The sequence below is a fragment of the Puma concolor genome, chromosome D2 (genome assembly GCF_028749965.1).
Source record: "Puma concolor isolate L17-30 chromosome D2, mPumCon1.1.hap2, whole genome shotgun sequence".
Lineage (NCBI taxonomy): Eukaryota > Metazoa > Chordata > Mammalia > Carnivora > Felidae > Puma > Puma concolor.
Window position 1 is genome coordinate 80566933 of NC_141677.1, and position 19234 is coordinate 80586166.

A 19234-nucleotide genomic window follows, 5' to 3' on the forward strand; every position below is an offset into this window, starting at 1 on the left:
GGGAGACAAACACTCAGCTTCTCCTCTGCATCTGGGTGCTGGCGGCGTGCCGGGTGCCGGCCTCGCTGCTCACAGCGGAGGTCCCCGTCGTGTGGGAAGCCCGCTACTGTGCCCGCTCCGTGGATGGGAAGACAGAGGCGTGAGGTTACAAGGCCGCACGGAGGGTCAAGAGGCAGGGCTGGGACTACAGCTCAGCGCCCCCGGACCCCAAAGACGAGGCTCTTGCACACCTTGCTCCGCGACAACCTGGAGGAGGCTGGGCTGGAGCCGACCCCCGGGAACAGACGGATGGATGGCTCGGCTCCTCCGCACCCCAGCCTTGCTCCCGAGACGGGCCAGGGGGAGGTTCGAAGGGGCCTCCCTCCTGCTCTGGGGACAGAGCCCACGAGCTAAGCCACCAATGAGCGCACGTGGAGTCACTGTCCCCTTCCTCCGTCGTGCTTGTTCTGGAGACAGACAACAAGAAACGCCAGGGTGGTGCTGACCTCCTGCAGCTCAGAAAGCCGGCCAGGCCAGCGAGGAGACGCAAGCAGCACCTCTGATGAATGTCACCAACCGAACATCGAACGGGCCCCGGGGAGCGGGGACGTCGCCTAGGCGTTAGGTCGTCTGAAGCAGGCGCCGAGCTATGATGCACATCGTGTGCAGGAGCAGGCGGGGGGCGGGGCGGGGGGCACACCCGGGACTTGGCGCTCAGCTCCTGGGCCAGCTGATCAAATGAGGATTCCAATCCCCTGTCATCTGACTTCGGAAAGGCACCCGTGCCTCCCAAGGCTTCCATCACCGCCTGGGGGGCTTGATCTGCTCCTCAGAAAGTCAGCCAAGGGGCACCTGGGTGGCTCAGTCGGGTGAGCGTCTGACCCTTGATTTCCGCTCAGGTCATGGCCTCATGGTTCATGGGATCGAGCCCCACATGAGGCTCTGTGCTGACAGTGCAAAGCCTACTTGGGATTTTCTCTCTCCCTTTCCCTCGGCCCCTCTCCCCCGCTACTCTCTCTGAAAATAAATAAACAAACACTTAAAAAACGTCCTGGGCAGCTGCTCCAGCACCGAATTACACCGCTCTACTGGGACGGAGGAAGGAGGCTTCTCCCTGGGCCTCAGTTTTCCCATCTCTAAACCCAGGGGGATTGGGCTCGTCTGGGGATGGAAACGCATCCAGAGACGTTGCCCCATCTTATCCCACTGAGCCAGGACTCTGTCTCAGAATCCTTAACACACCGCTTCAGGCAACTACCACCGATAAATCAGAGCTGGCTTGCAAGAGGAAACCCGTCTGCCGTCCCTGGACGCATTTGTCTAGAAACATCCCTCAGCTCTAAAGACCGGTTATTCTCCTCTGTACCCTACGTGCTTCACCCCTCATTCCCTTTATCTAAGTTCCCCTGGACTCCTGGTGCGGTGGCTGGGAAGCTGGGGCTGTGTTTATACAGCAGGTGTAGACAGGCAGGAGAAACAGCGCCCGCGGCCCCAGGAGAGGTTCTCCCGGTGCTCAGAGCGCGGCTGCAGAATCAGGCTGTGGGAGACCAGCCTCTGCAGCTTTCTGGCCGGTCCCGCTGAGGGGGGCTTTGAGGGTGGCGGCTCCCCCCACCCAGCAAGGCCTTGGGTTGACTTGGCAGGAACGGATGAGGGAGCAGGGAGCTTGCCAAGTCCAAGGCCACGCGGCAGGGGTGGCGCGGCCCAGAGCCCACAGAGCCCACGCCCGCAAGCCCCAGACTGCTGTTAGTGGGCCAGGGCTGACGGCAGGCCTGCAGACGGCAGAGAATGTCACAGACACGCAAGCTGTGTACCGCAGCCCGAAGGGTACGGTGCTAGTCACTGGCAGGAAGACTGACTCATCTCAGCACCAAGTGCAGGGACCTGACAAACCCAGTCTGCTGAGCTGATGCGCTTGCCGCGGTTAGTCCTTCCGCACTGCCGCGCTGGCTTCTCGTCTCAAAGGCTTTCTTCCTATCACCACCCACCCCATCTAAGGCCTCCAATTTTTCCGACCAGTGGCTCGGCGGAGAGCGACACGGGCTAGTGTGGCGATTAAAAGTGAAACTTAAATTACCGGGAAGTATTTAGCGCTAGAAATTCTGGCCCTAAGTGGCACAAACCACATTTCAAGTGCCCACTGGTCACATGCGTCTAAGTGACTGCTGTGTGAGATGGCACGGAATAGAACATTCCCATCATCCCAGAGAGTTCTATCACACAGCCCTGGCTTGGAGCCAGGGCCAGCTAGCTGCGCCCCGGCTTGAGGGTTCAAATCCAACTACTATGCGTTTTGATAAATCAAGTTTTGTTTGAGAGAGAGAGAGAGAGAGAGAGAGCATGTGCACGTGAGAGAGGGGGGCAGAGGGAGAGAGAGCCCACGAGAGAGAGACTCTTAAGCAGGCTCCACATTCAGAGTGGAGTCTGATGCGGGGCTCAGTCCCACCACCCTGGGATCATGAGCTGAGCCGAAAGCAAGAATCGGGCGCTCAACCGACTGAGCCCCCCAGGCTTTACCAAGTTTTACTGAAACACACCCATCCCTGTCCCTTTGTGTTTTATGCACGTCTGCTTCTGTGCCACCATAGCAGGGTTAAGTACGTGTGACAGAAACTGGCCGCCGAGCCTGAAATGATTACTATCTGATCCTTTAGAAGGCAAGTTTGCAGTCTCTGGTGTAGACTGTCAGAAAGTCGCATCCGGATCATTTCCGGAAAGAGGCTCCCTGACATCCCCAGCAGTCACTAGTAGGTCCCAGGTGTCAGGGCGCTTTTACCTAGGCGCACGGCTCTGCTGGGGAGGGGGCAGGGAACACACGGCTGTCAGCACCCGCTACCAAACTTGGAAGGCCCACAGGATACCCCTCCCCGGGCAGGCTCTTCTCTGGGGGTGCCTGACCTCTGGGAGAGGCAGTGGGGCGAGCCCCTGGGGTGGGCACGGGTCTGCTCAGGAAAACCACACGCTGGAAAGATGTCACCATTTGCTTGCTTTATTTTTCTTTCTTCCCAGGTCAGTGAGGCAGCAGTATCAAGAAAAAGTAGACAGGCTGTGTTCTTGGATGGTCATCCGACAACCCCTCCCAAACCAATAATCCACAGATAATTCTAGGAGCTTTTCATCACTCGTGGCCTAATTCGAAGGTCTGGCATCCCACACATCAAAAATAACTCCCTTGGCGATGTTAAGCCAACTTACGTGTGCGCCCATTTCCGTGAAAGGGGGCACATCTGAGGCAGTGAGAGGGCTGCCGGTGATCTGCCTCCTGGCCCTTCTCAAGTCCCCGCAGATCAAAGAGGGGACCGGGCTAGATGCCGGGCTCCCTCCCGCTCCGCCCCCAGGGCTGCTGGACCAGCGAGGGGCCCGGGAGTTCTCTGTGGACCCTGCAAATGAGCCCCACTGGCGGCTGCCGACCAATCACTGGTGGACTAGCTCAGACTTTCTCTCCTTTTAGAAACACTGTCCTTTGTTGAAAGGGAGACCGAATGGATTCTAGAGGCTCACCGCTGCTCACTTGGTAATGTCTCCATTGTCCACAGAGGGCAGAATCAATCTGCAGCAGCTTGGAATGCCCCGGGGCCAGAGAGGGTGGATTCTCTCAGAGGGCCCAGAAGCGTCTCAAATGGTAACTTCTGGGACAGCAGGGCCCCAGGACGCTGCAATTGGAGCCCAGCAAAATGCAAATGCGTGAGGGGCTCTTGCTGGCATGCCACCAGGGGAAGCCTTGGCTTCCCTTCCCGTGCGGCCAGGAGACCCTGAGCGGGCAAGGCCCCCCCTCTCTGTCTCCGATTCCCAGGCTGAGCTGCTGAAATCTCACTCCTACCAGCCTTTCTGTGCTGATCTGTCCAAGTTATTTGGAAAAATGGAACAAAGAAAAAAAAAATATCCTAAGCTTTCAGCCCTCCCCTCGGGGCCAGGCTTGCAATGCACGCATTCTCCCAGGCCTTCATGAATTACAGAGAAAAACAGCAGGGAGTCCTCTATGGAGCTACGACTGGGGGTGGTTTAATTTGCAAGGGTCCGGGACAGGCCTCAAGTGTTGGCACGTCCCCCGCGCTGCCGTCTCTTCCGCCCGCGCAGCTTCAGCCGCCTGGCTGGCAGGCTGACGGGCTGCTTCCCAAACTTTTCCATGATCTCCCTGATCCTGGCCAGGTTGGTTTTGCTGAGAGTGAAGTCACACCGTGTGGCCCCCATGTCGTAGCCGACCATGCAGTTCTTGGTGGACGAGGTGAACCCTTCCGCCTTGGCCGTGACCACATACTCCCCGGGGTTCAGGAGGCGCCAGTAGTCCCCATCGCTGGCTGTGAAAAGAAAGCAGGGAATTCAGAGGTTCTCTTCTAACGCAGCTACCCCACCAGTCCTGTTACTCCGGGACCAGCCTCCCGGCCGGAGAGAGACTCAAGAGGCAGGCGGTGTGGAATCCGAGCCCCCGCTGATGCAAATTCTTAATGCATTTTGGGAGCTGAGATGTTTTCCTCTTTGGAAGCCACCTTAATGGTTTTACCAGGCAGGGGTTCGAGGTGAAGGCTCCCTGTGGTGTTAATACTCGTGAGTGGAGATGGAGAAATGATCACTCACACTCCTTCCTCTGTGACAATATACGCCATTCATTACCAAGCTGAGCTTCCAAATGGTGTGCCCTCGCCACAAAATGCCATCTTGAAAAGCCATCAGTGCCTGGCTTCCTGGCCTCTCTTAGCACGGCTATAAATACAGAATAGGAATTCTTTCAAGGGGTGGGACTCTTCACTTTTGAAAAGAGAAATAAAGGACCACAGGGGGCCAGGGCCAAATGATCTGGGAGGAGGTGTGGTACCTGCACCCCATTCCATGGCCCTCATTCTTGGCCCGGGGGCCAAGAGAAGCCTGAAGCTTCAGGGGCAGTGACATACCAATGCTGCAAGCCTGAGCTCCTGTCTCCCCAGGGACACTGCTGGTCAGTCACCCCATAAGCACGTAACGGGACCCGTGTCCTAGCTCTAGGCTAGATCTCTGTTGCATAGATGGGTTCCAGGCCAAGGATCTCCTCCCCAGGAGCCTGCAGCCTGCCGAGGACACGCAGACCCCCGACGTGAAAGAGACTTCAGGGCATGGGTAACCAGTGACCCCGCAGAGGACGTGGTACCCGGAAGGTCAAGGCAGGCACCAATCCACTGAGTCTCCAAGCAAGCCTTTAACACACGTTGTATGATTATTCCCTTTTCTACCTAAGTAATCTGATGCCCAGGGAGGCATAAAGTCCTGCACAAGGTCGCACAGCTAGTAATCAGCAGGTTAGGCTCTCTCTCTTATGGCAATCTGAGTGTCCCAGCTGCCCTAAAGCTTTGGGGCCAGGAGAGGACGAGGAAAGGGGCTAAGGAGGCCCTGGGCAAGGCTCATGTGTCTACACAAGCCACGAAGTCTTCCAAGGGACGGGAGAAAACTCTGTGCGTGTGTGAATATGCATCTCCCACAAACACATAACACTTTGAAGCATCAGGTGTAGATGATAATCTTTATTCATCTGAGACACACGGATGCAATTAAGTGAGCTCACGAGAACACCAAATGCCGTAAAAAACGAACTATGCAGGCAGTTCGGCCTGCTAACTGGTAAACAGGACCCAGGGTGAGAGGTCGGGGTGCACACAACGCACGTGGCTGGCTCCCCGGCTTTCTCAGTGCTGCGCCCACCCTATGTCTTCCTTGGGTGACAATGCAAGCTTTTCAACCGAATAAAAGGCCATCTCATGCTTTTCAGGAGGCAAGAGCCCGTCAGGGGTTCCCTGAGCGTCACAATGCCACTCACCCTTTGAGACCTCCCTCTGGGGTCCCGCGGCCCCCGGGCAAACCTGAACGTGCCACCCCCTTCACGCATCTCACCTGTCCTACCAGACCGCGCGTCCTCGAGTGTGAGGCCGGGCCCTGTGCTAAGCTGTCGGCTCCTTGAGAGCCTGTGTCTCACTCCTCAACACTTCTAGTGTGTTTCGTACGGTGTGCCCTCTGTGAATGCCTGTGGGATTGAATGTGGTAAAGAGAAACACACACACGGAACCCAATGTCTTATTAACACGTGAACTTGAACTTACTAAGTCCTAACTCCTGTGGATGCTTTTTCCCCTGCGAACACCAGACAGATGTGTTAAGGCCAAGAGCCGGCCGCCCGGAAAGGCTGTCTGAGCGGCTAGAGGCCTCTGGAGGCGAGACCGCTCAGAGTGCACCATCTCGAGAGTACTTTGGGTCATTTTGAAACACCCCAGGGAAGGGGGCAGGGTCCTCACCAAGGGAGGTGCTCACTGAGCAGAGAAGGGGAAAAAAAACAAAAACCCATAATTAATAAATGCTGATGGGCACCGCTAAGTGTATAAGGAGGTTTGTAAGAAGGGATTCTTCTTCCTCCAAAGCAGAAGGCTCCCTCCTCCACATGGTGGGGGCCTCCTTCTTCTCATGTCATGCTGCCCTGTCTTTAACCTGTCTTTTTTTTTTTTTTCAACGTTTATTTATTTTGGGGACAGAGAGAGACAGAGCATGAACGGGGGAGGGGCAGAGAGAGAGGGAGACACAGAATCGGAAACAGGCTCCAGGCTCTGAGCCATCAGCCCAGAGCCCGACGCGGGGCTCGAACTCACGGCCCGCGAGATCGTGACCTGAGCTGAAGTCGGACGCTTAACCGACTGCGCCACCCAGGCGCCCCTAACCTGTCTTTTGAGCACGGTCACATGGGCAGCCCACGCTGCTGCATCCCAGGCACTCAGAACACCTCCCACTGGTTCCCGGAATGGGCCACACACCTTACACCTCAGGGCCTTTGCATATGCCGTTCCCCCAACTCCTGTGCTCTTTTATCCCTGAGATGTTTTTAAACGCCTGAAGTTTGTTTCTTAATGATAAAGCCAACTTTTTGTAATTCAAAAGCAGTGAGTTCCGTTCCACGCCTCTAGGGGATGAGTCTTCCAAGAAAATCCCCACCGGCTCCTCGCAGGCCACTCCCCCTTGCCCCCCACCCCCTCCAGCCACAAACAAACCCCGAGAGTTTGGTCTTTAACTCTTGATTCTAAACCTCTGTAATTACTGTTTCTTCCAACCGAAATACTGTTCCCTGTCCTTCCAAAGACCAGCTTGTGCTCCTCCTTTCAGGGAGGGAACCTTCTCTGGCTTTCCCACCAGTTTCTGTATATCCTCCAAATTCTTTCTGGGCTATCATCATAGTCTGCAATTACCTTTTAAATTTTCCTTGGCAACTACTTGTATGTCTCCCCCCATCAGAACGTACTGTCTGAGGTGAGGGGCATGTCTGTCTCGTTTACCACAGTATTTCTAGGCCAGCATGCAGGAGGTGCTCCACAGGATACGTTAAAAACGAAACCACGGCAGGGGTGCCTGGGTGGCTCAGTGGGTTAAGCGTCCCACTGTGGCTCAGGCCATGATCTCACGAGTCGTGGGCTCGAGTGAGCCCCACATCAGGCTCTGGGCTGACAGCTCAGGGCCTGGAGTCTGCTTCAGATTCTGTGTCTCCTCTCTCTCTGCTCCTCCCCCCCCCCCCCCCCGCTCGCACTCCGACTCTCCCTCTCTCTCAAAAATAAACATTAAAAATTCCCACCCCCCCAAAAAATGAAACCATCGGGAATTTGTTTGGATTCACGGAATCAGAATGAGGTGGGCCAGCTCTATAATCTATAAGGTTCCGTTTCAGAAACATGGAAGAGGCCTGATTCTCTCATCTGCCTGGCAATGCATCCTCTCCCCCGGAAGTTCTTGCGTCGGCTTTCCCCACGCTTACCCCCAGGGCTCTTGTTATGTGCTTCCAGCCCCGACCCCTGGTAAAGTCTAGAACCATCTACCTTGTGAAACTCAGGGATCAGCGTGTTAGGTCACTACCCCTATCACTGGGTGAGCAGGTCTGTGTTCAAGGGTGAATGTTCTGCGGAATTATAGGAGGGGGGGCACTTCCGCAGCTGGCATCGCTCAGCACAGTGGACAGAAGGAACAACCCAGGCGCTAACAAATGTCCACTCGTTAGCAGGTCAGGTCAGTGCCCACTAGACAGAGGACGCTCATGGGGCTTTCTGAGCCAGGTGTTTGGCCAACATACTTATTACGTGCGTCCAGAAAGCATTCGTACTCGCTTCTCTCTCCGTGGAATTCAATTCCCCTGTTTAGTTTCTGCAAAATCCCTCCGGAAACAAAACTTGTCAGGTCACAGAAGCTCAGAGAGAAATCAAGGCAAATGCAGGGCTTAAGTCGAGCACCGAAAGAGGCTGAAACAAATAAAGAGCTATGTGTGAAGTATGGAGTTTATGTATCATGAGAATACGCTGGGAAATTATTTTCGGGGGGAAATAAACGGAGACGGGCAGGCGGCTTCCATCGGCTCATCGAAACCACCTCTGTGATCACAGGGGCTTGAGGTTCAGAGCTCAGTAGGCATAGCACTCTCTTCGGGCTTGTGGGGTCCCTGGGACTCTTTCTCTCCAATTCCATTTAAAACCCTCATGTTTTCTCACATTGTGTACAAAGCACGAATTGTCCCAAGAATATTCTAGGCTCTTTTATGAATCATTCTTTCACAGGAGCTTGTTGGCAACGTTTAAAATACAGTCCCTTCTGTTCCTAACGATCTCCAGCACCTTGCGTAACACCCGGCCCATCGCAAGTCTGGAATCTGCGCACTGAATGCATGAATGAGTAAGTGAATGAACGAAGGAACCAGCGGCTGCCCGGGAGGGGCCTCAATGTACCAAATGCCACGCCGCACAATGTGAAGCCTCCTGGGCAGGGGCTGTAAGGTCCTCAAGCACGAGCAGGAGGGAGTTTCAGAAAACAGGAAGGCGAGTCATGGCATCACACCGCGTGACATTTCAGCTCCATTTCACCCACTGAAACAGTAATTGGCTTGGGGCGCCTGGGTGGCTCTGTCGGTTAAGCCTCCGACTTCGGCTCAGGTCGTGATCTCGTGGTTTGCGGGTTCGAGCCCCGCATCGGGCTCTGGGCTGACGGCTCGGAGCCCGGAGCCCATTTCGGATTCTGTGTCTCCCTCTCCCTCCGCCCCTCCCCCCTCACGCTCTGTCTCTCTCTCTCTCCTTCAAAAATAAATAAACATCAAAAAAAATTGATACAATAACTGGCTTTCTGTAGCAGGCACGTCGGCAGACGGCCCGTCACTGAGCAGCACGTGTTGCAGCCTGAATCCCAGCCTACTCCATCCTGAGGCCCCAGAGGCTTCGGTTCCTCACAGGTCAAATGGGATCGTTGGTTGGAAGGACCGGGTCTGTTAATGCACGTGAAGGGTTTGTGGAGAAAAGGGGCAGGGGCACTGCGTTCACAGTCTCAAGCCCCTGGCTCAAATCCCAGCTCTGCTATTCTCTGTGCACTCCCGGAAACACCATGCCGTGTCCATTCGTTCGTTCAAACTCACCCCTTCATCCATTCATTCAACAAATATTCATTAAGCACCTACTGAGTGCAGCCTGCACCTCACCGAGGCACGAAAGAGTCAAGGACGCCTGGTCTGGAGCAAGCGGGGGAGAAGCAGGAACAAAACAGGCACCAGAGGTACGGGCTTGGCCTGCAGGGTGTCAGAGGCCGGCGGTGGAGACGCTACGGGAGGAGAAAGCTGGAGGCTGAGAGACCCGAAGGGGACGAGGAAGGAACCGAGGGGTTCTCGAGGGAAGGAGGCCCGGGCAGTAGGAGGGGCTGGAGCGAGGACCCCAAGGTGTGGCCTGAGTCCTCGAGGAAGGAGCCGGCGGGGACTACCGAGGACAGCAAGCACAGGGCAGTGACTGTTCTTGTTTGACCGAAACGGAGACTCAACGATTTTCACTTTTAAATGGGGACAGTCCTGGGCAAACCAAGCAAGATAGCCGGTCACCCCAGGAGAGGTTTGGGAGGTAACCAGCAGCCTAATCCTGTATGGCCCCGCGCGTGCCCTGAGGACTTTGGGGTGCCCCTGTGGGGTTCAATAAAAGGGTGATATGACCCAGTTAGCTGATAACAAGCTTGCCCTGGCTGCGGGGCTACGAGGGCAGACATAGGAGAAGCCTGCCCGGGGTACCACGGTGAGCCTGGCAGGTGCCACGGGTCGGACCGGCTGGCAGCTAAGGAGGAGGTGAGCGGGCATAGATTCTGTATCTATGTGCTGACAGAGCCGGGGGAACCAAGGGCAGAACCAAGGGCAGAACCAAGGCAGAGCATCTGTTCCGTATGGGCACCTTGTGTATCATCCCAACTCTCATCGGCTTTACAGGTGATAACACATGGGGGACACAGGAGGAAAATGAACTTGACCCGGTTTCCCTGGGATTGTCCCCCATTTTAAATCTGAAGTCATACATCCTGGGAACCACCCCCAGTCCCAGGCGAACCCAGACCGCTGGCCGACCCAGCACAGCGTAAGCCCCTGAGCCAAGAGGTACAGGTCAGGCCACACCAAACACCTGCTGAGCTGGCCTCATATCCTGTCTCTCCCAGTTGTTCAAGTGTGTCCGAGGGCTGAACAGGTCTTTCTCATGGCAATCACGATTTCCCTTCTCCTACTGAGTCGGTTCTCTGTGCCCAGGTGGGACCTGTAGTAGGTTGAATGATGGTCCCCAGAAGGGTCCACATCCTACTATCTAGACCCTAATCCAGACCCTGCGAATGTGACCTTGTTTGGGAAAAGGATCTTTGCAGATATAACTAAGGATCTCAAGATGAGACCATCCTGGATGGCCTAGGTAGGCCCTAAATCCAATGACAGGTGTCCTTATCCGAGAGAGAGGAGACACAGGGGGAGGCCACGGAAGATGGAGGCAGAGACTGGAGTGATGGGACCAAGGAAGCTCAGGGGCACGTACAGCCACCAGAAGCCGCAAAAGCCAAGGAAGTTTCCTCCCCAGGGGCTCCAGAGGGAGGACGGCCCCGCTGACACCTTCGGCCGCCATAGCAGTGAGGGAATAAATTTCTAATTCTTTAAGTTTGTGGTCAGTTGTCACCGCCCCTGCGGGAAACAAACACAGGGCCCGGTCCCAATGCCTCGCTCACTACAGCTGACACCAAAGCAAAGCGCATCCACCTACACTATGACGCACGCAGCGCTCCCCAGAGTGTCCCCGGCGGACAAAAACCTCTGTGTGCAGACGCACTGTCTCCACCAGAGCCCCTGCACACAAGCGGATTTAGGCTTCTCGCCAATTCTGTTCCCGGTGCACCTGCCACGACATCATGCTGCCCACACTACCCGTCAAAGTCAGTGTTTCCTCATATCTCACCAAACACACTGAGCACCACCCCAGGTGACAACGGCCCTGGGCACAAGGGAGAGACTTCGTGGGTTCCACAGCAGCACGAAAGTCCTGAGTGAGCAGGGACATGCCTGGGGCTGGGAGTCAGACGCCTGAACCCAGGACCCACCCGCCAGTGGGTCCTTTAACCACCCCCCACCCCCCAGCATCTGGTTTTCACACGAATGAGGGAGATACCAGAAAGCACAGGCTGAGCGCCTTGCTTGCCAGGGTCTCCACGGTTAAGTTTGAGGCAGGAGACAATCGTTCAGCTCTCCATACGAAGTTTCTGGCATGCAACATGTGGTGTTGACCCCAGAAAAATGCTTCAAGGAAACAGATATTTCCTACCGAGAGACAGTTCATCGACACTCGCGGTTACCTGTTCGGATGTCGTGGTTAACACCTTCCACGGAGATGATGGCATTGGGAATCCCTTTTCCGTGGGCGTCCCTCACCATGCCTTTGATGCCACGATGGACCTGCTCAGAAACACGACAGGAAATGGTGAGCTCACCACTCGCTCAACCCAACACGCACAGTGAAGACGGCTGTAAGCCGAATGCCAGCCCGGTGCCCCCAGGAAGCCTCTCAAAGCCGTATCTAGCTCGAAAGCTCCCTGGCTGTGCCTGGATTTGGTGTGCAAATTTCTGTATTCCTTTTGGGTCCATGTACTGGGAAGTCTTCCCCTGAAGTTCAATTATCCCAGAGGCTTAAAAAATTTTAGGATCTTAGATGGTTCATAAAAACCACACCCGGTAAAAATGGAATTTAATTTTTTAGAGGCACGTTTATTTGGGCTTCCCTAATCGATAATGACTTAATACATAGACCCAACGACGTAAGAGTCAGAGAGGAAAGAAGAGAGTCAAAGGCATTCCTATAATGACATTGACATTCCTACATGACATTCCTATAATGTCATATGTCCACAGGGCCCTTCTGCGGATTAGCTGTGTCACATGACATGTGTCACTCTGAAACTTGTACCTCAGTTTCCCCATCCGTAGAATGATGTGACAACCCAAGCCGGCATACCATCGTTTCCAATGACACTCTTTATACGTATTATTGTGCCTGTGCATTTTATCCACAGCAGGCACCTTGGCTACACAGGATTACTTCAGAATAACCAGAACCTTCTCTCCTTTCACAGATGAAATGAGAAAGAGCCTTCCCTCACAAAATGCCAGGGCACAGAGAGCGTTCACAGCTTTGCAAGACAGAACAGGCTCACACCCCCTGTGCCAGGCACTGGGGGCTGCACAGAGTCTCTGGGGACCCTGGTGGGGCAGACTGGGACGCTAGCCCTGCCTGAAAGTTTCTTCCCCCTCACCTACAACAACCCACAGGAAGGGCGGCCTCCGTGTGCAATCCTGCAAGCCTCAGGACCGTCCTTCCAAATGGATGAGGATCACGGCACAGTCACATAACTGACGCCCAGTGTTCGTTTTTGTTTATTCCTCTGGTTTCCGGTCAGTCTGTTCCTTAGTGGGGCGTGGATGTTAGTGGATTAGTTGTAGCACCAAACGAGAACTGGTTTACTCAGAGCTGCAAGAGGGGCGTGTCCCTGAGAGCAGGAGGAAGGGAAGGCGTGTGAGGTTCCCAGCGTGCACAGCGGGGCTTCCTCACCAGCCGCAAGCAGAACCCTGGCAGGTGCCTGTGACACCTGCTCCCAGGGAGCACCCCGTCACCTGCAGCACATGCGAGGGGCACAACTGTGTCCCCCCAAATTCCTGGTGAAGTCCTTACTCGCAGGAACTTAGAATGTGACTGTATTTGGAGACAGCGTCTTTGAAGATGTGATGACACTAAGGTGAGGTCACTGGGGTGGCTCTGACCTTCCCTTATAAGAAGAGGAAACGTGGACACACAGAGACCCCAGGAGTGTGTGTACACAGAGACCCCAGGAGTGTGTGTGCACAGACCACGTGAGGACCCTGGGAGAAGACGGCCACCTGCCAGCCAAGGAGAGTCCTCGGAATGAAACCAACCTGCTGACACCCTGATCTTGGACTTGCCTACCCTAGAACTGTAATTTCTGTTGCGTAAGCTCCCTGTGCGTCTATGCTTTTATGCGGCCCCACCAGACGAACACGAGGGGTCCGGGCACGCTGGCTCGGACACGTGTCACCCCTCCCTACAGGGCAGCATCCGGTCGCACTCGCTATGACCCAGTGCGGGCAATCGACATGGCCTTCACAGCTCACCTCGTGGGGCTGAATCAAGTGCAGACAGATGATGGTTCCCGCCAGCGCTGTTTGTGGCCGGCCCAGCATGACAGCCATCGTCCGAAGCGTGAACTCGGTCTCGGGCTTTCAGCCCCCTAACCGACCCCCGTCCTGAGCCGGCCCCCAGCACAGCGTGTCTCAGGCCATCCGTACCTGCTCCATGAACACGATTAAGGATTCCCGATTGTTCTCCCACTCCTCGGGCAGCTCGCTCTCGTGCGGATACTTGTCACAGCCCACGTAGATGGACAGCTCGAAGCAGTTTGTGTGAAGGTAGCTGAAGTCATTGAGACCTGCCGAGCGAACCGACACCATGGTCACTGAACGGTGCTCAGAGTGGCAGGAGGGAGACGGCAAGAACGTTCAAGAATGGGGCTCAGAAGACTCCATTTGAACAGGGACGTATCAAGCCCCTACTACAGACCACAGATGACAGCAAACGCGAGGGGAGGGGATGGAGGTAGAGGGGAGGACACGGCCGGGATGGTTTATGGGGAAGACAGGAATATACAGGAACATCTCTGACAAGAGGAGGACTCAGATTCTGTTTATTAAACTCAGAAATAGCTTAAGATACGATTTTTATGTTTTTTAAGTGTTTTTATTTTGAGACAGAGAGAGAGCGCTCACACACAGGCATGCATACACTCATGCTGATGGGGAGAGAGAGGGAGAGAGAGGAGGGAGAGGGAGAGAGAGGAGGGAGAGGGAGAGAGAGAGAGAGAGAGAGGAAGGGAGGGAGAGAGAGAGAGAGAGAGAGAGAGAGAGAGAGAGAGAGAGAGAGAATCCCAAGCAGGCTCCACACTCAGCACAGAGCCCAATGCGGGGCTTAATCTCACGACTGTGAGATCATGACCTGAGCCGAAATCAAGAGTCGGGATGCTTAACAAAGCCCCCCAGTCGGTTTTAGAATAATATATAGTTTTAGGATATATATAATTGTAGAATAAAGTGACATGAGTTAACAATATGGGTTCTAAGCGTTTAAGTTTCTCTCTACGGTTAGGCTGCCCCGAGCTGGCCATTTGCCTCCATAATCCACACCAACAGCTATCCCTACAACCCTTTGCTGAGTGCCACCCATAAGGCCAGGACCTGTGGTCAGCACTCTGTATCCGCTGACCACAAGCCCGGCAGAGAGGGAGGCAGCACAGCACAATTCTACAGACAAGAAAAATGAGGGAGAGTACAGCTATGAAATGTATGCAGGACCAGGTCTTGGAAAAGAGCCAGGGTCAGGCTTTGAACCTAGATGTGAGTGATGCCAAGACCTTGCTCTGAGAACGTGACTGTATTTGAAACAAGCATCTCTAAAGACGTGATGAAGTTAAGATGCAGTCATTAGACCTCCAGAGCTTGGCCGGAGGGGGCTGGAGGACAAACACCCCCACCCACTGAGCCCGACGGCAGATGCACTTTACGCATCCTGACGCCATTGCAACAGGACGGGAAGCGCCCAGCCCGGCACGGAGTCAGTCTCTGCACTGGGGTCCTGGGGCTGCTGTGACAAATGACCACAAACTGGGGGGCTTAACACAGCACAAATGTATCCTCCCATACTTCTAGAGGCTGGAAGTCCAAAATCAAGGAGAGGGTTGGCAGGGCTGTGCTCCCTCCCAAGTCTCTAAGGGAGGAAACTCTCTTGCCTCCTCTAGCTTCTGGTGGCCCCCGGCTTGTGGCCATGTCACCCCAATCTCTGCCTCTGTCTTCACATGGCCTTCTCTGCTGTGTCTTCTCTTCTGTCCCTTATGAGGACATTTGTCAATGATTTAGGGCCCATCCAGGTAACCCAAGATGACCCCACCTTGAGACCTCTAACTTAATTACACCGGCAAAGACCCAGTCTTCAAAGAGGTCATAGTCACAGGTTCCAGCGGCTAGGAAGCAGGGATATATTACTTTCGGGGTGGGGGAGGAGGGGTCACCATTCAACCCACTACAGCACCCAATATTTGCAAAGTGAACAAGTGAATGTTAGGGGGCATTAAGCTCTTTCCAACATTTTCGTCTTGGGGGAACAGGGTGATCAGGAAGGACAGGGCGCAGCTATGACCTGTGTGACCCCAGGTGGCACACGCCCAGCAGGAGGCCCCTGCACGAGCTCCCTCGTGGGTTCTGAGGGCCAGGACTAAGAGATCAGAGGTCGGGTGCACTGGGTTTCCCTACAGTGACTGAGCAAAGGAGCAGGTCCCGCTTGTCAACCAGCCTTGGTGCTCGCCACGCGTCTTCCCTCCCTCCCGCCTCCTCCCGCCGTCACGCTCAGTAGGAAGACCGGATTAAAAGTCGGGGCCCTGGGTATGTTATCAATCTGCTGCCTAATCGATTGCTCAAGTCACAGCCCAAACGGCACTCAGCATCCAGCCACTCTCTCCGGCGGGTTCCAGACGTGAACCGGTCACGTGTCACCAGATTAGCTTCTGACCACATTTGTGATAAAACGAGGACAGGGACAGAGAGCTGAGGTATGGAAGGAGTGGGCCCGTGCCACATTAACGGAACATCCTTCGCGGGGGCCTGGTCTGGTTGGAGAGGGTTGGTCAAAACGCCACATCGACTCATTCACTCGAACCCGAAGTGTGGAGTTACAAGAGGGCACAGCAGGCCCGACGAATGCCATGTTCCCTGGTCAGCACAGGGAGGACACGCTGAGATGGCCGAATGCCGCTGTGCACGTAACATTTTCATTACCCCCTATCTTTGAAGCCTTGTTGGTACAGAAATGAATCAGTGCCACGTACGAAACTCTGGAGTGGGTCTGCCACCTTGCAATGTGCCTTCGAAGCACTCTAGGTGCCAGCAGAGTCGGTGAGATGCTGAACGGCCAGGAGAAGGGTGCAAAAGCTTGAACCCGGCCACCTCTGCTGCTGACTTTTGGCCCGTGAGCTGAGAATACTCCTTGAGGAATGGCTTCGAAAGCAGAACATGTGGGCAAGGAGCTGGGGCATGACCCACACAGTCCCCACAAACCCCGTGTCCCTGCCGGGTGGGTGAGATGCTCCTCTCTTCGCCTAGAACCCTAGTGTCACGGCTTCTACGTGGAGCACGGAGCCGTGCGTCCCGTAAGGCCCGTGTGCCTGTCGCCAACTCCGCCCGTCCCTCATCGTGGGGCAGGGGAGGCAAGATGGCAGCCCAGGAACAAAGGGGCTCTGACATCGCTCTGGACTGGAAACACACACACACACACACACACACACACACACACACACACACACGACAAGCGATGTGTGTTCCGAGCTTCCCCGAAGCCTGCTCTCCACCGCCCCATCTCCGTCAACTAATGCCTGTCAGTCACCGCTAATGAGTGAACAAGATCCGAACAAAAAGCTGGAGTGGAGGTGGAGGGGGAGGGAAGGAAATTAGAAGTCACATTTCATTAATCTACAGCGAGATGAATCGGCACACTTCCCCACACCGCCGGGAGGAAGCGGGATGAAGGCTCGAGCCGCCACGTGGCTCTGCACACAAGTCCCTGAAATAATGGAAAATCTAACTGATAGGGAAAAAGCAAATGCTGCCTTCGTGGTTGTGTGGCGGCCAGCTTTTCGAAACGTGACTATTGACCTGGCGCGGACAAATCCGGCCGTGTCCGGGCCGGATTTAGACACCGCAGCCATGAAAAATAAACAGATACTTCGCGTAAAGGTGGCTGTGGGTTTCTGGGGCTAGAATTGGAAAAAGCAAGAATGGTTTGTGGCCGCGAGAAGGTTATCTTGCTCGACAGGGATCTGCCTTTATGTGCTTTTTATTCTGTGTAGGGCAAAACTATGATGGGGATAAATAAAATAGCTCTGTGGGGGAGGTAACCAAGAAAGAAATGGCAAGATTTCTGTACCTGTTAAAAAGTGGCCACAGGAACAAATCTATTTACTACTTGGAAATTTTTCTTTTCCCAAGCACGGACACGTACCTGAAAAGTACGTGAAGGCGGATACGGGCAAGAGTCACGGCTGCGTGCTTCTGATCGGTTACACAGAGAACACGCCCGCACCCACACTCGCACAAGCCCCCACGCGAGCCTCACAACAGCCCCAAAGGGCCTATCACCTTCATCGTTCGCCGTGCCCATTTCACAAATGGGAAATATGGGGGTCAGAGAGGGAAAGTAACTTGCCCAGGGTCACACTGGGCATCTGAGTGATGAAATGGAATTTGAATCCAGGTCCACTTGACATGGGATATTTTTCAAATTCATCACTGGGTTGACCACCCCTCCCCCCCAGAGTCAAGAAAATAGGCAATGACCATTCTGCTTGGGGTCCTGCCATCCCAAAGCTGAGGGACCTTAGGGAATGTGACATCCTCACCCTTCCACATTTGGGAGCCCTGGGCCGGGGCAGCCTGGACACAGCAAAGAAAGCTTATCCTGAAACTGGGACTATGGCGTCCTCTGGGACTGATGTGAAGGAATTCCCAGAGTCCCTTCTGGAAGCTTCTCTGGTCCTGTGCGGATGCCAGAAGCAATACCACCTATTCCCTGCATCGTATGCAGTCGGGCTTCGACCAAAGGCTCTGCTGTGCCTGGGAGGCCGGTCTACTGACCTCCAGAAGACAGGAGATTTGTGAAACAGCGATCACACCATGTCAGGCCTGAGGAAACACCTGCAGCGTGGAGTCGCTTCACCCCTGAGTATGGGATCAACGCCCGGCCCCTCCGGGTACCCACCGCAGGGGACGTCCCACTAATGGGAACAGCTCCGGGTGAAAACACCCTGGCTCCGGTGCCAACACCAGCGTGCTGTCTGTCCCTTGGCCGGGTGTGCCTTTTGGTCCGATCCTTCATCCAAGTGTACATTTGCTCATCTCTGACCCCCTACAGAATCCGAATAGCTCAGGAGCTACGAGCGGGCCACGGGGCCAAACAGAGAGATCCCTCGTAGTCACCAGGCCCCGGCTGTCTCATTCATAAAGTGGGGAGTAGCCACAGCCCCCCAAGACCACTGGAAGGATTAAGGAGCAGTCGACGTAGAGTGCTGGCACCCTGTAGATGGCGGACCACGGTCGCTATTATACCCGTGACAAGTGATAAGGGAGGGCTGGGAGGGGATGGCCCGTGGGTCCCTCCCTGTCCGGCTCCGTGACGACAGCAGGGCCGCCAGAGACTTACTTCCGGCAACGGTGTGCCAGGAGGCCCCGTTGACGGTCCCGTCCTCTTTCTGGAAGTCTTCCGTGTGGCACACCCTCCTCCTGGCGTCGGTCATGAGGCGGTGCGTGGAGGCGTAGGAGTAGGCCAGCCAGCGGAACACGTGGTCGTCGGGCGTGGGGCTGTGCTCCTGCGTCTTCCACAGGGACCGCACCATGTCGTAGGGGTATGCCACCACCAGCTCGCCGCCCTGCAGGTTCCCACCCAGCACGAAGGGGATCTTCTCCATCCAGGCTATGACGGCCCTGGTCTCCACCGCCACCTGTGAACAGGGCGAATTTACACGGGGCGAAAATGGGACGGGGACTGCTTTCTCTCCCTACCTCCCAAACGGGGGACACAGTGGAAAGAGCAACCGTTTCGCGGAACACTTTTAGCAAAACGTAGAATTTCAAAACTCCGTCCGGGGAAGACCGAGTTTTGTGGAAATCGTGGATTACACAAAAAAGATAAATCGAGGGAAGTTTTCTTTTGGTAGGAATATTCCAGTTGATGCGCGGAGGGAAAGACAGAGTTAGATTATCAATACTCGGCAAGTCCCATGAGTTAAGGGGCCAGGGATGTTCATCCACGGCCGCAAAGCACAGAGAAAGAGAAAGCCAATACAGTCTGTCCCTCGAGGGAAGAAACACCTAAGAGAGAACATCAACCCA

General features: G+C 55.0%; 1 protein-coding gene across 2 annotated transcripts in view; it reads right to left on the reverse strand.

The window, feature by feature from the left end:
* Window positions 1–2949: 2949 nt before the first annotated feature.
* Window positions 2950–19234, reverse strand: part of CPXM2 (carboxypeptidase X, M14 family member 2) — a 76745-nt gene continuing 60460 nt past the window's right edge. For both annotated transcript variants that reach the window (XM_086681101.1, XM_086681103.1), the window contains exons 8-11: window positions 18546–18843; window positions 13595–13734; window positions 11593–11692; window positions 2950–4274 (exon numbers count right to left, since the gene is read on the reverse strand). In XM_086681101.1, coding sequence (XP_086537227.1) covers window positions 4006–4274; window positions 11593–11692; window positions 13595–13734; window positions 18546–18843 — 807 coding nt within the window. In that variant the 3' untranslated portion in view covers window positions 2950–4005. The remainder of the gene's footprint in view (window positions 4275–11592; window positions 11693–13594; window positions 13735–18545; window positions 18844–19234) is intronic.